Raw genomic sequence first — 15,785 nt, forward strand, 5'->3', positions numbered from 1 at the left:
AAAGGTCCATCTAGCCCAGTATCCTGTCTTCTGACAGTGGCCAATGCCAGGTGCCCCAGAGGGAATAAACAGGTAATCAAGTGATCCATTCCCTGTTGCCCATTCCCAGCTCCTATAAAGCCGAGCCTGCTCACCCACTCACACCAACCCACTTACACTACTTAAAAAGCTATAATCTGTGCCCAGCCTCTCTGCACATACAGTACATAAACTTCCCCCCCCACACACATGCAAGTAGAGCCAATAAGACATATGCACAACCTCTCTCCAAGTACATTACTTTTGCTGTTTGCTCTTCTCTTTCACCTCATGCCCAGATCCTTCATTGCTCTTTGGGGCAGAGTCCATATCTCATTATCTTCAGCCCGGAGGCAGGTATGAAGCCCAGGCCCCTGACCTGAAGTTTACAGCCTGACAATGTGACCTCTCTAGCTCTTTGTGAGTTCAGGCGTGCAGTTCATTTCAAAATTTTCTCTCCTGGAATATCCAGTTCTCTTTATAAGATCTTTTAAAAAAATATGTTAGTGGTATTTTTTTTGCTGTGAAGCACTCCCAGCTATTTCAGGGTTGGCCTGCCAACACCTGGCAGCTTTCCAAGGAGCCAAGTCACAGGCATGAGCTGTGGAATGACTAGAGTCTAATTCAGCCCCTCGTCTCCATGGAGACAGAAACCCTACAGTAGGAGTGGCAGACAAACCAGAGAAAAGAAAATATCTGGTAAGGAATCATTTTCCTATTCTCTTCCTATACGCTACTCTTTATTCATCCTCTTTAGCCTGTTCTCCTGCATCCTTTGCACCTAGCCCACCTAAACCTGGTTTTTTCCTCCCCCGACCAATTCTTTCCACTTGTCACGAGGCAGGGAAAGCAGCAGCAGCGGGTGTGAATGGACTGGTGTACCTGTATGGGATGGCACCCTCTGGAGGTCACGACTACACAGCTCTGAGACAGTGCTCTAATCTCTGCTGACTATGCCCCCACTGCTCTCCTTCACATTACCTCTTTTGCCCTCCACCCCCCCTTTCCTGGCATTGCCTCCCCACTTCCTGTTATCCTACCACTACCTCACAATCTAAAAATAAAATGTGCTGCTTTTCAGCATGCTCATTTACATGTATGTTTTACACACCTCTATTCATGAATCTTTTTGAGGATAGGACAAGAAGCAATTGCAGCAGGGGAGATTTAGGTTGAACATTAGGAAAAACTTCCTAATTGTCAGGGTGGTTAAGCAACGGAATAAATTGCCAATGGAGGTTGTGGAATCTCCATCATTGGAAGATTTTCAGAGCAGATTAGACAAACACCTGTCAGGGGATGATGTTGATAATACTTAGTTCTGCCATGAGTGCAGTGGACTGGACTAGATGACCTCTCAAGGTTCCTTCCTGTCCTATGATTCTGTGATTCCCTGCTGCACCAGTGCAAAGTTAAGGAAGCAGTGAAGAGAAGACACGTAGCCCTAGCCAGAAAAAAAAAACACCAAACCTAAATAAGACCTTGGGTATATAGTGGGGAGAGGCGTGGATGCAGGAGAACAGGCTAAACCTCCATCCGAGTAGGTGGTAACGAAGGCTTTCTACGTCCCACTTTACGGCCGGCATTCCTTCTCTACTACGGCATATTTATGTTCCCTGGGCAGGAGTTTCCTACTGAGGAACAGGACTGGGTATTCTTCTGCTCCAACCATTTGTGAAAGAACCGCTCCCAACCCAACCTCAGAGGCATCCGTTTGCAAGATAAACTCCTTCTCCCAGTCTGGAGCTACCAGCACTGGATCGGTGCAGAGGGCAGTCTGCAGATTTGCAAAAGCCTCCTCAGCCGCGCTAGACCATCTTACTATGTCCGGGCCACGGGCTTTCATTAGGTCTGTTAGCAGGCATGCCCTGGTGGCGAAGTGGGGGATGAACCGCCTGTAGTACCCAACCAGCCCCAGGAATGCTCTGACCTGTTTCTTCTGGGCTGGGCTGGGCCACTTCTGCATTGCCTCTAACTTGTTGAGTTGGGGCTTCACCTCGCTTCTCCCCACTATATACCCAAGGTATTTGGTTTCTGCTAGCCCAATTGCGCATTTGGAGGGATTTGCAGTCAGCCCCGCCTTCCTCAAGGTGTCCAGGACTCCTTCCACCTTCCCCAAGTGCGTCTCCCAATCTGGACTATGTATAATGACGTCATCAAGATAGGCGGCTGCGTACTTGCCATGTGGACGCAACAGTTTGTCCATGAGCTGCTGGAAAGTTGCAGGAGCCCCATGTAAACCAAAAGGGAGGACAGTGTATTGATACAGTCCCTCTGGTGTTGAAAAAGCCGTCTTCTCTTTGTTGGCCTTGGCCAAGGAAATTTGCCAATAACCCTTAGTCAGGTCAAGGGTAGACAAAAATCATGCTTTCCCCAGTTGGTCAATTAACTCATCTATCCGGGGTATAGGGTACGCATCAAACTGGGACACCTCATTCAGTTTCCGGAAGTCATTGCAAAACCTCATACTGCCGTCTGATTTAGGTGTTAGGACCACTGGGCTTGACCATTAGCTATGAGACTCTTCAATGACTCCTAACTTCAACATTTTCCTGACTTCTATCTTGATCTCTTCTCTTTTCGCCTCCGGGATCTGGTATGGCTTGACATTCACCTTCACTCCAGGCTCTGTGAGGATGTGATGGTGAACCTCAATAGTCCTGCTTGGCTTTTCTGAGAACATATCCTGGTTGCGTTTGATCATGTTGATCACCTCAGTTCGTTGGTCAGGGGTCAATTCTGGGGATATTCGCACTTGGCCAGGCGGGTTGCTTTCGAGAGGAGGTGACCCTAGAGTGACCACATGAGCTTCTCTGTCTTGCCAAGGTTTCAACAGGTTTATATGATAGATTTGTTCCAGCTTCCGGTGTCCAGACTGTCGGACCTTGTAATCGACCTCTCCAATGGCTTCTATTATCTCATATGGCCCCTGCCATCTGGCCAGGAGCTTGCTCTCTGCTGTGGGTACATGCACCAATACCCGATCTCCCACCTGGAATTTTCAGATCGTCGCTTGGTTGTAGTATGTTTGTTGGGTCCCTTGTGCCCTCTCCATGTGTTCCCGCACTATGGAGGTGACTTGGGCTATCCTGTCTTTCATCTGCAACACATGCTCGATGAGGTTTTTCCCTGGGTTCAGCTGTTCTTCCCAAATTTTGTTGGCAATGTTCAGTATGCCGCGGGGGTGGTGACCATATAACAGTTCGAATGGGGAGAACCCAGTTGAAGTCTGAGGTACCTCCCTTATCGCAAACATTAGGTACGGTAGCAGGGTGTCCCAGTTCTTCTCATCCCGGCTCACCACCTTTCGTATCATGTTCTTCAATGTTCTATTAAAACGTTCGATGAGACCATCGGTCTGTGGATGGTAGACTGATGTCCTTAGGGTCCTTATGTGGAGCATTGCACGTAGATCCTTCATTAATTTAGACATAAAGCGGGTTCCTTGATCCATCAGGATCTCTTTGAGTAGTCCCACTCTAGCAAAAATTTGGATTAATTCTTTCGCTATGGTCTTGGACGTAGTGTTCCGTAGGGGAATGGCCTCAGGGTACTGGGTGGCATAATCTACCACCACCAGTATGTGCTGATGGCCTCGGGCTGATTTTTCTAGCGGCCCTACTAGGTCCATAGCTATTCGCTCAAAGGGGACTTCAATAATCAGCAGAGGTACCAAAGATGCCCTTAAGCGCGGTTGGGGCCCATGTAATTGGCATTCCGGACAGGAGGCACAATACCGCTGGACTGCCGCATAGATTCCAGGCCAAAAAAACCTCTGCAAAATTTGATCCAGGGTTTTATCTACCCCTAGATGTCCCCCGAACAGATGGTTGTGGGCTAGCTCCATCACTCCCCTCTGATGTTTCTGTGGTACTAGGAGCTGTTCCACGACCTGCTCTTGGATACGGACTACTCTGTACAGCAGATCCTTCCTGATCATATAATATGGCCCTGGGCCCTTGGCTCTTCCTTCCACAGGGACCCCATTCACCTCAACTACTTCTTTGCGAATATTATTATATACTAGATCATTGGCCTGATCCTGTCCAAAATTCTCTAGTGAAGGTCCAATTTGCCCAAACTCAGGGGGTTCTATTTCCCCCTCCCCCTTGAGAGAGGTCCCTGAGGAACTGGGTCCAGCTGCTGGCCTCCCAACTTCCTGCCTAGTTCCCTTGTCAGTCGGGCCAACTCTTTCCCCTACGATTATAAGCTTCTGGTTCTGGTTCAAGATTCTCGTTCCTCTCCTCTTATCTGCCCTCCTTTCTTGCCGAGTCTTCCTGGTCTTCCTAGGGGGTGAGAATAAATCCTGGGCAAATTCATGGAAGGCCAGGGGGTTGCTAACTATTGAGGCCATCCCATTGCTCTCTGGGTAGTTTTCTTCTTCTGACTCCCCTTCAGGAAGTAGACTGCCGAACCCTGGGAAGTCTCGTCCTATGAGGACTGGGTAGGGGAGTTTCGGGACCACCCCCACCATCACCTTAGTGGGGTTTCCAAGGACCTCTATTTTTACTGGGATGGTCAGGTAGTAATTGACATCCCCATGGACACAGGATATCCCTGTGCGCTTGGCCCGGGATAGTTGATCATACCCAACCAGCTTTCCTGAGACCAGCATGACTACACTTCCTGAGTCTACTAATGCGGTGGTCTTTATGCCATTCATTTTAACTGGCCTAGTATATCTATGAGAGACCATCGCTACCCCTACTAGATTTATCAGGTCACATGGCTCTTCCAGATTTCCCAGGTCGCATTGCATAGGCTTCTCTAGGTTTGGGCATTGGGCAGCTATATGCCCTATCTCTCCACATGCATAACATCGGTACCCTGCTCGCGGCAGCCCCCTAGTTTTCGGGCTGTGAGGCCTTACCCCCCGAGTCTCTCTCTCCCAGTCCCCAAGTCCCTTCGAGTACTCTAGCTGTTCTTTGGCCTCCTTCCTCCCCTCCATAGTTTGGCCCGGAGCTACGGCAACTTGGGCCCGTGGTACACAGACTTGCCTCCTATTCTGGTGCCTCCATTCCTCAGTAGTCCGAGAAAGTTCCTGCGCTGCTAGGTGTCTCTCTACGAGGGCAACTAGCTCATCATAGGAGGAGGGATCATTTTGACTGACCATCCTCATATGTCCTGCGATAGCCCTCTCATATACCTGTCCAGAACTATGGTTTCCACGACTTCCTCTGGCCAGTGGATCTCAGGGCGCAGCCACTTCCTGGCTAGATGGATCAGGTCAAACAGCTGGGACCTTGGGGCTTTGTTGACTCGGTATTTCCACTCATGGAACCTCTGTGCCCATATGGCTGTCGTCATGCCAGACCTCACCAGGATCTCCGCCTTTAGCTGGGACTAATCTGAAGCTGCTTCTGTTGTCATATCAAAATATGCTTTCTGTGCCTCCCCACACAGAAAGGGAGCCAGGATACTGGCCCACTGGTCTTGGGGCCAGGCCTCCCGTTGGGCCGTTCTCTCAAAAATGCAAGGAGATATGCCTCCACGTCATCATCCATCGTCATCTTCTGTAAGTAGTGGCTAGCTCGCAGGGGCTGAGTCCCATGGGGGCCGTGCGCTAGGGTGGTCAGGGCCTTTAGCTGGTTCACAACCTCATGCAGGGTGGCTCGATCCTGAGCCACCTGGCTCATCAGTAGTTGATTTGTCTCCTGCTGTATTCGCACTGCCTCCTGCTGGGTAGCTATCTGCATCCTGGTAGCTTCTTGTTGGGCCGCAGTGGCCTGCACCAATGCCTTCACTACATCCTCCATTTTTTTGTTTGTTTGTTTGTTTGTTTTTTCTAGGGGGTGTTTTACCCTGCCCTGAGATGGCTTGCCATGAAGTCTCACTCACATCCCACCTCTGACACCGTGTGTGGCAAGGTACCTTCTCAGTCTCCCCAGCCTCTGCTGCTTTTAGCCCTGGTGAGACAGGCTTGGGTACTGCAGTCCCCCTAAGGACACAGGGGAAGTCTGCTCCCCGTATCTCCACCAGTCCTACTTAGAGTATTTTTACTCCCTTGTGGGAGAGAGTACTGCCTCTCCTCCTGGTGATGCTCGCTGTCTTGCTGCTCCTACACTCCTGGCAGCAGGGCGGGCTGGTGTGTGTGCGTGCGCTCGCTCCCTCCCTCGCTCGCTCTCTCTCTCTGCTCTTCCCCACCCCCCCTTCCTCCTAGGGAAGGGTTTAAAAAGGTCTCAGGCAGCCCTAAGTTGGAATCAGCTGATACTAATTACCCTCAGGTAGCTCCCCCTCAGCTGATTCTAATTGCTACCTCGGTAACCCTTTCTCAGTTGAACCTGATTGACCTGTAGTTGCCTCCCAGTTGATAAGGAGGAGGGCTTTTTAACCCTCTGGGACTTATTCCTACCCCTCCCTTGCAGCTGTCTGTCCTGAGTTTATCACAAATGTTTTCCTGTTACCTTTTATGTTTCCAACTAGTTTGATCTCATTTTGTGAAACCAACACAGTTCCCTTAAAACAACCCAGCCTCAGGCCTCCACCCAGACACCCAGATCAAATATGATGAGGATTACTGAAAATCTTATTAATCATATAAGAAAGTTCTACCAATCCCAAAGGATCAGACACATTATCTCCCAGGTTAACAATGAATATTTCAGATCTTACCCAAATACACGCTTACAGCCAATTCTTATTGACTAAACTAAAATTTATTAAAAAAGAAAAGGGAGAGAGTATTGGTTAAAAGATCAGTATACATACAGACATGAGTACAGTTCTTGAGATTCAGATTCATAGTGGAGATGGTGAGCTTTGTAGGTGCAAAGAATTCTTACAGAATTAGTTCATAGGTTAGTTCATAGGTTATAGTCCAATGTTTATATTCAGGGTAATTCCACGTTAGGACTGGAGATCTCAACCTTGTGGCTTAAGCTTCCCCTGCATGAACCATCAAGCAGATCTGAGATGAAAGGATCAGGTCCCAAGAGTCTTTTATACAGTCTTTTTTTAGTATTCTCTTGACAATATAGTCCTGGGTGAACAACAGGCTTTTGATGTAGCCTTCTGTTTCCCAAACATCACCCGTAATTTATCCATTACGTAGCTCATATACAGCTCTAAAGAAACATATAGACAATGATACTATTTCACCCAAGATTCATCTAAATGTTAATATTTCCTTTTGATCTCTAAATCAATAGCTATAGTGATAGAAAGGAACTGTCTGTTTACATGGCTAAAATTGAACAAGCCACACATACTATTAGTATCACCTCTACTTCTCTACCAATACAGGTTTCCATTTCAAAGTTCTAACCCATCTAATATGGAATGGCCCTAACTGCCATTCACATACTTTTCTAACATGTCTCTACAGGTTGACTCAGGTCATTTAGCCTGCAGGATGCTTAACCCTTTCTGGCCATGCGTCACAGCCCTTAATATTGTCTCTCTGAAAAAACTGCCAACTGTCTTCAATATTTTTTTTCTCTTAGACTTGCCCCCAATGGTATCTTACCTACCAACTCCCTGAGTTTGCTAAAGCCTACCTTTGTGAAATCTATTGTCTTTATTTTGCTGTTCTCCCTTACAATCATGAACTCTACCACTCCATGATCATGTTCACCCAAGCTGCCTTCCACTTTCAAATTCTCAACCAGTTCCTCCCTATCTGCCAAAATCAAATCTAGAACATCCTCTCCCCTAGTAGCTTTCTCCACCTTCTCCAATACATTCCAAGAACTTATTGGATAATCTGTGCCCTGCTGTATTGTTTTCCCAACAGATGTCTGGGTAGTTGAAGTCTCCCATCACCACCAAGTCCTGTGCTTTGGATGGTTTTGTTAGTTGTTTAAAAAAAGCCTCATCCACCTCTTCTTCCTGTTTAGGTGGTCTGTAGTAGACCTGTACCATAACATCACTCTTGTTTTTACCTCTTTTATCCTTACCCAGAGACTTTCGACAAACCTGTCTCCTATTTCCATCTTAACCTCAGTCCAAGTGTATACAGTTTTACTATATAAGGCAACACCTCCTCCCTTTTTTCCGTCTGTCCTTCCTGAGCAAATGGTACCCTTCTATACCAATATTCCAGTCATGCGCATTATCCCACCAAGTCTCTGTGAAGCCAACTATGCCATAGTTATGTTTATTTACTAGGATTTCGACTTCTTCCCTGCTTATTCCACATACTTCTCACATTAGAATACAGACACCTAAAATACTGATTAGATTCTTCCCCCACTCCCCAATCTGCAGAGCCAAGGAAAGTGACCAGTTCAAGAGCTGTTGGCAAACTGCAATCTGCTCTGGAATGTCCAGGTCTCCTGACTGTGATATAATAGAACTTCCCGGGCATATCCACCAATTGCAGCCCTGTTGGTTGGGAAACTAGAACTGTTGGGTGCAATTAAATAATTTTGAATGTTACTAAGAGAAGCTGTTGTTATCTAGCTTGAGTTACAGACTCTGCAGGAGACAGCAGCTCCATGCCTCAGGATGAGAAGGATCACGAGATGTCCTGCCCCACAAATGATCCAAAGGAGGCTGAAATAGAGACAAAAGGAGACATGGGAGATCTGTATGAGGCCCTGGAGAAACTCCATGGGCTCTCTGATGGGGAGAAGGGGGAGAAAGCTCTGCTACGCTCACGCCTTCATGAGCAGTCTCAGCTCATCTGCATATTGAAGAAGCGAGCGGATGATACTCTAATGCGCTGCAAGGCACTGGAGAGTCTCAACATGGAGCTGGAGGAGTTGAGGATGGAGGATAGTGTGAGGCTTGAAAGTCAGACCAGCCGGGCCCAGCAGCTGGAGGAGCGCTTTATGGACCTGGCTGCCAACCATGAGAACATAATCCGCTTCAAGGATGAGTACAAGCAGCAGAACATGCTGCTTAGGGAGGAAAATAAGCGCCTGAGGCAGGAAAACCAGACCCTTTTCAGCCAGGCTCTGAAGGAGAAGGAGGCTGAGGTCCTCCAACTCACTTCCCAGGGGAAGAGACTCTCTCAGGAGGTAGATTCCTTAAAGGAGAGATGTGCTCAAGAGAGCCACAGAGCCCAGGAGCGAGAGAAGGAGCTACTGGAAGCTCAGAGCCAACAAGCCAGTGTCCATGCCAAGGAAACTGATTTACTGAGAAGTCAGCTGCAAAGTCTGGAGGAGAAGCATTGCCAAACTGTTGCACAGCTGGAGCAGGCAGAAAGGCAGCAAAAGGCTAAGGGTAGCGAGTTGCAAGCCAAGTTGGAGCGGGTGAGCCGTGAGAAAGAGGAGCTGCTGCATCTGGCTATGGAGAGGGGCAAGACACTGCAGGAGAAGCAACGGGAAATTCAGCAGTTGGAGAAGAAACTGGAGACTGCAGAGAGGGCCAGGCTGACAGCAGAGGAGCGCTTTGTGAGAGAGGTAGCAGCAGTGGACAGCAACTTAAGGGTCCAAGCGCTGCAGCGACGTGTGGAGGGAAGTGAGCAAGCATACAGTGAGCTCTGTATGCAGTTTGATGCTTACAAGAAACACAGCATGGACTTACTAACTAAAGAAAAAGAACTGAATAACAAACTCCGTCATTTCATGTCATAACCCCTCACTCTCTGTTCAGCTCTCAGCAGAACTATTATAGCACACTACTTACTGCTTGTTAGTAACCCTTTTTTTTAAAACTAAAATGATCTTTTATCAGATTTCTTTATAGTGTGCCCACAGCTTTACAAACCTTTTATGAGGTCTGGTTTGAAGCCCATCTTTTGTTTCCATACCATTGATTTCAGATGGCAGCCTAACGTGGCACTTTGAGTAGTAGAACAAGTTATGCCAAATAAAACTGGGAAACAATGGACTTTAGTATGGAAAGTTCATATTCATTTACGAGTTTGTCTTGTTTGTTCCTTGCCTCTCATGTTTCTAGTAATCTTTACAGATTATAGAAGTACATTAAGTATTTTACATGACAAATAAAGAGAAAAAGCTCTTGCCCTGAAGAGTTTATATTTGATATAGCATATTGTTAATATACATTAAAGTGGACCTGGAAAGGAAAAAGGGGTCACACAAACAAGATCACAGTTTATTACCTGTGTGGCGGGCTAAAGCAGATTAGTACATGTACAGTATCTTTATCACTGAGGATGATTTTCAGGTGGCTGATTAGCTCTCTCTACATTAGGGGTCTGATTCAAAGCAATCATCATCAACACAAAAGCTCCTATCAACATCTCTGGGGCTTGGATCAGGTCCTAGGTATGAAAAATGTGGATTACTGGAAATCAGGTTTAAAACTGGACTTTGTATATCATCCTCAAGTAAACTGAGCCCCATGCTGTTCTATGTGATGTTATAGGGATAATAAATACATCATTTTACTATAGCAATAGGGGCATTGGCAGGGGTTCTTGGCAAAACCGTTCTCTTCCCCTAGTGTGTGCACATCATAGAAGAATACAGTTGCAGGAGACCTCAGAAGGTCATCTAGTCCAACTCCTTGCTCAAAGCAAGACTAATCCCAACTAAATCATCCCAGCCAGGCCTTTGTAAAGCCAGGCCTTGAAATCTTCTAAGGAAGGAGATTCCACCACCTCCCTAGGTAACCCATTCCAGTGCTTCATCACCCTCCTAGTGAAATAATTTTTCCTAATATCCAACCTAAACCTCCCCCACTGCAACTTGAGACCATTACTCCTTGTTCTGTCAACTGCCACCACTGAGAACAGCCTAGCTCCATCCTCTTTGCAACCCCCCTTCAGGTAGTTGAAGGCTGCTATCAAATCCCCCCTCATGCTTCTCTTCTGCAGACTAAATGTGCCCGGTTCCCTCAGCCCCCTAATCATTTTCATTGCCCTAGTGTTGTGCTCCAGCAATGGCTGCAGTTCAGGGGTCCCGTCTGCACTAACAGGCCCTTGGTACAGCTCTTGGGATTAAAGCGTCTTCGTAAGTATACGGTAGCGTGACCAGCTGTCCCAATTTTTATAGGGACAGTCCCGATTTTGGGGTCTTTTTCTTATATAGGCTTCTATTACCCCCCCATCCCCATTTTTCACATTTGCCGTCTGGTCACCCTAGTATAGGGAGACCACTTTTCGGCAAGACAGCCTGTTTGTTGGGCTTTGTAACACAGCCACACTACTTGCCGTCTGCCAGGCTAATCCTAGCGCTACCCTACCCCACCCCCTCCAAAGTCCTCCCCCCACTGCCCCTCTCCTCCAGAAACCCCCATTGCCCCGCCCCTTCCCTCCCGAAAATGGCGCGCGCGCAGAAGGGGAGAAGTCTCTTCTCTTTCCGGTTCCGCGCAGCCGCGGCCGGAGCAACCGCCATTTCCAGCCCCGCGCGCTACGGCCTGCTAGCCGGGGCTGGCGGCGGCAGGGTCACGCCTGGCCTTGGAGCCTCGCTCGTTTCTCAGTCCCGCGGCGTCTTCCCCTCCCCCTGCGGGGAGCCTTCTTCTCTCCCCAGACCAGCCTGCGGGGAAGCCTGCGCCTCACCCCCTCCCCACCATGCGCCACAGCCTGACCCAGCTGCTGGCGGCCTCGTCGGGCGGAGCGAGCCCCTCGGCCGCCGCCTGGCAGCTCCCCAGCGCGGGCCGGGCCCCTGCGTCCGGAGGGGGCGATGGCGGGGAGGAGGAGCCGGGGGGCCCCCGCCCCAAGCGCAGCGCTGGGCCCGGCCGTCCTGGAGCAAGCCGCAGCACGCCATGGGGGAGGCGGCCGTTGGGCCGAGGAGCCTGGACGGACCATCGGCAGGGTGGACTGGGCGACTGCTGGAGCTGCCAGCCGCACTGGGCTGGACGTGACCTAGCGGGCTGCTTCTGGGGCCCAGAGAGCCGGAGCGCCCAGGAGCGCGCGGGCCGGAGGAGCATGCGGGCCAGCCCCGGGCGGGGTGGCGGCCGGGAGCCGCCTGAAGGCGGCGGCCGCGGCGCGCTTGAACCGGCTGAAGAAGAAGCAATACGTGCTGGGACTGGAGAGCCGCCTGCAGGGCCTGGCCGCTGAGAACCGGCAGCTGCGGGACCGCAACCGGGGGCTGAACCGGCGCCTGCGGGATCTGGAGTGGGAGACCAGCTACCTGCGGGCCGTCCTGGCCAACCAAAGCGCCCTGGGGCAGCTGCTGAGCCGCCTGGCCGGGGCGGGAGGGCTCAGGCTCCGTACCAGCCTCTTCAGGGACACGGACCCGCCCCATCAGCACCCGCCACAGGCCGGCGAGAGCCGCGACCACGACTACGCCCTGCCGAGCCAGGATGCTGGGGAGTCGGAGGGGGAGGAGCGGCCGGCCTCCGGCGGGATCTGCCTCCACGTGGACAGGGATCAGTTGTCGGTGGAGTTCTGCTCCTTGTGTGCCAGGCGGGCATGTGCCTCCTTCAAAATGTAGGGTCAAGTACCTGCTTCGGTCTTTATTTTCACCTGTCTGTGCCCACATCCGGGGGCCTCGGGCCGTGGTGAAGCAAGCAGGCCATGGCTTGAAAAACAGGGGGTAGGCAAAACTGGCATGGGAACGGCGTCCGTGTGTGACAGAGGGTAAAGAGCTCGTGTGAACGGCACACTTGAGAGCCTGTTTGTATTGGGTAAAGATCGCGCAAAACTGGCGCACAAATAGCGCGCTTGGAATCTGCTTACAGCAGTGTACTAAGTATTGTGCAAACTGACACATGCAGGTGTATTCGGAGCCCTTTGCAGCAGTGAGTGAAAGATCATGCAAACCTGAAGCATGAAAGCGTGCTCAGTCCCCACAGTTGCCAGTAAAGATAATACTGTCTACCCTGTTTTGAATCAGATAATGTGTAGTCTGCTTATCCTGAGGAGCTGAAAATACTTGTTTTTTTAAAACGAAAAATGCTACTTTATTAGGACATCATCATCACTGGACAGACTTAAGAACAAAAATAGTATTGATCAGCAAACAGTTAAAGCATGCATATAAAACTGTAACAAGTCTCAACTATACATTACTATTAAATCTCTCTGACAGTTTCTTTTTTAGGTGCTTGCCCTGCCAGGCTCCGTTGTGTAGGGGTTAAAGAACAGTCGTTTTCCACCTCGCAACCTGGTAAGGATCCATATATTCCCATAATGCGATATCAGACAGCTTGCATTGATGCTTAGTCCAGGTTTTTCTGATCATTGGTTCAGGACCAGTGCTTAGAGATGTTTTCTCATCCTAAAAGCATTTGTACTGATTTGCCAAAGTGTTTCCAGCTTTGGACGATGGACAGGTAGTGGATATTAAAATCACATTCTGATCATTTATTCTTCTCCTTGCCTATATTCTGCAGTGGAATTTTGACTTGATTTTAGTAGCCAGTATCTCTCAAATTAATGGAAAAATAACCTACACTGTTTGTTTGCTTCTCTTCTAATAGTAGCAGTTTTAAAGATACTTGCTACTGAAATATGCATCTGACTAGGGAAAGGGACAAATAATATGGTAATCAGTATGATGTGACCTTTTTTTTTTTTTTTTTAATTTAAGGTCTTTTGTCTTTAGACCACCCAGAACTAGAAGCAAATGGATCTTCTTTTGAAAGGTCAGGATTTGTGCCTTCCGGTGGTATACAGTTCCTGATTCTAGTCCTGGGTGGTTCTCAATATCACTTTAAAAAAGAAAATCAGTTCTCATTAGTCTACCTTACTTGGTGATATAAAATTGTGTATGTTAAAGAGAACCCAAGTATTGGTTTCAATTATTAACATTGTACAATGGCACCCTAATGCAGGCAAGTCACCTACTTTTTTCACAGAACTGTGATGTGAATTGCAATTTAAAGATTGCAATGCATTGAAATAACTCTAATTCTAGTTCACGATAAATAGTCTGTATTCCCAAGCTCACTGAGGTTCCTTGTATTCAAAAGTGGCGTTTTACTTAGAAAATTGCATGCACGCTTGTGTGGCTTTACTATGGGATCTTAAATTGACATCTCTGAGTACTGATAAATCTCTCAACTTTCTATTGTCAGTTAGGAAATACAATCTGCAGATGAACAAAGGTTATGTCTTTTCATTAATGGCTTGAAAAGATAATACTCATGCAGACCTCCATGTCTAGTTAAGAGAGGAGGAATAAAATAATTTGGGGGTCACAGACAAATGTGTGAGAGTTGCTTTTGGACCAGCACTAATACTACCCATCTTACAAGACGAATAGGTTACAATACACCTTTTTATTTTTTGGTTGTAGTAAAATGTTTAGATTATTTACGTGTATGTAAATTGGGGAAGAAAGGGTTGTGAAAAATTAAATGTAAAGTGAGGTTTCACAAAGAATGGGTAAACTTAAGTCTAGAGTTAACAACTGAGACATCTCTGTTTCTAAAATGATTGAGTTAATATACTTAAACCTTAAAACTAAGGTATAATGGATTTATATGTTGCATTAAGAGTAAATTGAAGGGTCTCCTTAGCCCAGTGATGTGCTAAATGGCTCCCATTACTGGTAATAGGAGTTAAAGGAAGAGAAGAGACAACTAATTTCTTTGTGAAACATCACTGTTTGATAAAGTATATGTGTATTTAGCATCCTTGTTTTTCTTTATGCTAAAGTGGATACAGCTGTGTTGGGGCAGAAGAGACGGGACCAGCTGCTGGCCACATTTCCTGCTTTATTTTAAAAGGTAGTATAAGAAATGGGGGAAAAAGAGGTAACAGGGCTTCTGCTGTCTTTCATTTTTGAAAAGCTTGAATGTTTGGAAAAACTAATCTCACCAATCCAAAGTTAGTGTGATACTAATTTGAAAAGTGACAATGTACAAAGGTAAACTTCTGCTTTCTTTGTATTCAGAGTTGCATGTTCACAGAAGTACAGAGCCAGCACAGCTAAGAACTAGTTAGCTGTGGATTCTGTTCCATCATATGCAGTATCAGCTGGATTGTCTATATAGAGTTCCAGTTTTTTACACTTCTACAACCACATTGTAGGCAGTGGGGTAGTCCAAGTGTCATTAAGAGCCTAATGTAACCTTTAGAGCTCTTATTCTTGGTGATGTGTGAGCTGGGAAGAACTGGACTTGATTGAGCCTAGACTGAATTTGTACAGCTCATAGTTGGAGAAACGCATCTTTAATTGTAATCATCTTATTCAACAAAAGTATTAAAACAATAAGCATGGAAGACTCCATGGCATTTTTAGTCAGCTTTAAGATAACTTTTTAAGTTATCTTAACTTAAATGTGACATTATTTTGCTCTAGAATAGGATTCCCCCTTTTTGCACAATTATAAACACTTCATTGTTAGATCAAAGCAATTTGGGACTTAATCGTGGCCTCTAATATGCACATGTGCATCATTGCGTTCTGTAAAATCTACTGCATATGAGCAACAGCTAATTTTACAACATGCAAAATGATGTGTGCCTGTACAACTAAGAATAACTCCACTCCCAAGAACGTGACTGCAGGGATTTTTAGTGCCTTCTGAATCATATGTAAGCCAAACAGAGGGGAAAATTCTTTGAACGCTAATCAATTTGTGCTATCTATATGGAATATTGTTAAATATAGCTTTTTGAAGCAGAAGCCTTGAACTGATATCTTAACAATACTTGAAAAACTGGTAAATGTTTCTTTGTAATTAGCTCTGTGCTGTACAATAAGAATACAGTACTATAATAAAACCAGATGTGTCGATCTTTCAACTATGGGCTCAAATAATTTTTTCATCTTGTTGTTAACTCAACATTTTATTTTTAATGGATGGATCTTTAGATGGTTGGGAATTGAAAAAGGGAGTGCTAACAGTGTTGTCTGTATGTTTTTATCAGTTGGGAAGCTTTCTAAGCAAGAATATAAAACTGGTGTTTAAGAGTTAAACTATACTTTGATTTGTCTTGCAGCTTTATAAAATTACTTTCTCTT

At 47.0% G+C, this 15,785-nt stretch overlaps 2 protein-coding genes across 2 annotated transcripts; both read left to right on the plus strand.

Moving 5' to 3' along the window:
* The first annotated feature begins 606 nt into the window (after positions 1 to 606).
* On the plus strand, positions 607 to 9,608 carry CCDC89 (coiled-coil domain containing 89). Its single transcript, XM_032779036.1, has 2 exons — positions 607 to 717; positions 8,419 to 9,608. Exon 2 carries the CDS (start codon positions 8,454 to 8,456, stop codon positions 9,534 to 9,536), a length of 1,083 nt encoding a protein of 360 aa, XP_032634927.1. The 5' UTR covers positions 607 to 717; positions 8,419 to 8,453; the 3' UTR covers positions 9,537 to 9,608.
* Positions 9,609 to 11,212: 1,604 nt separating this feature from the next.
* Positions 11,213 to 15,565, plus strand: CREBZF (CREB/ATF bZIP transcription factor). Its single transcript, XM_032779037.2, is given in 6 exon segments — positions 11,213 to 11,588; positions 11,591 to 11,705; positions 11,707 to 11,766; positions 11,768 to 12,301; positions 12,903 to 12,980; positions 14,474 to 15,565. Coding segments are annotated over 5 exon segments (906 nt in total). The 5' UTR covers positions 11,213 to 11,440; the 3' UTR covers positions 12,952 to 12,980; positions 14,474 to 15,565.
* The last annotated feature ends 220 nt before the right edge of the window (positions 15,566 to 15,785 follow it).

This window comes from Chelonoidis abingdonii, chromosome 1 (genome assembly GCF_003597395.2).
Source record: "Chelonoidis abingdonii isolate Lonesome George chromosome 1, CheloAbing_2.0, whole genome shotgun sequence".
NCBI classification, from domain to species: Eukaryota; Metazoa; Chordata; order Testudines; family Testudinidae; genus Chelonoidis; species Chelonoidis abingdonii.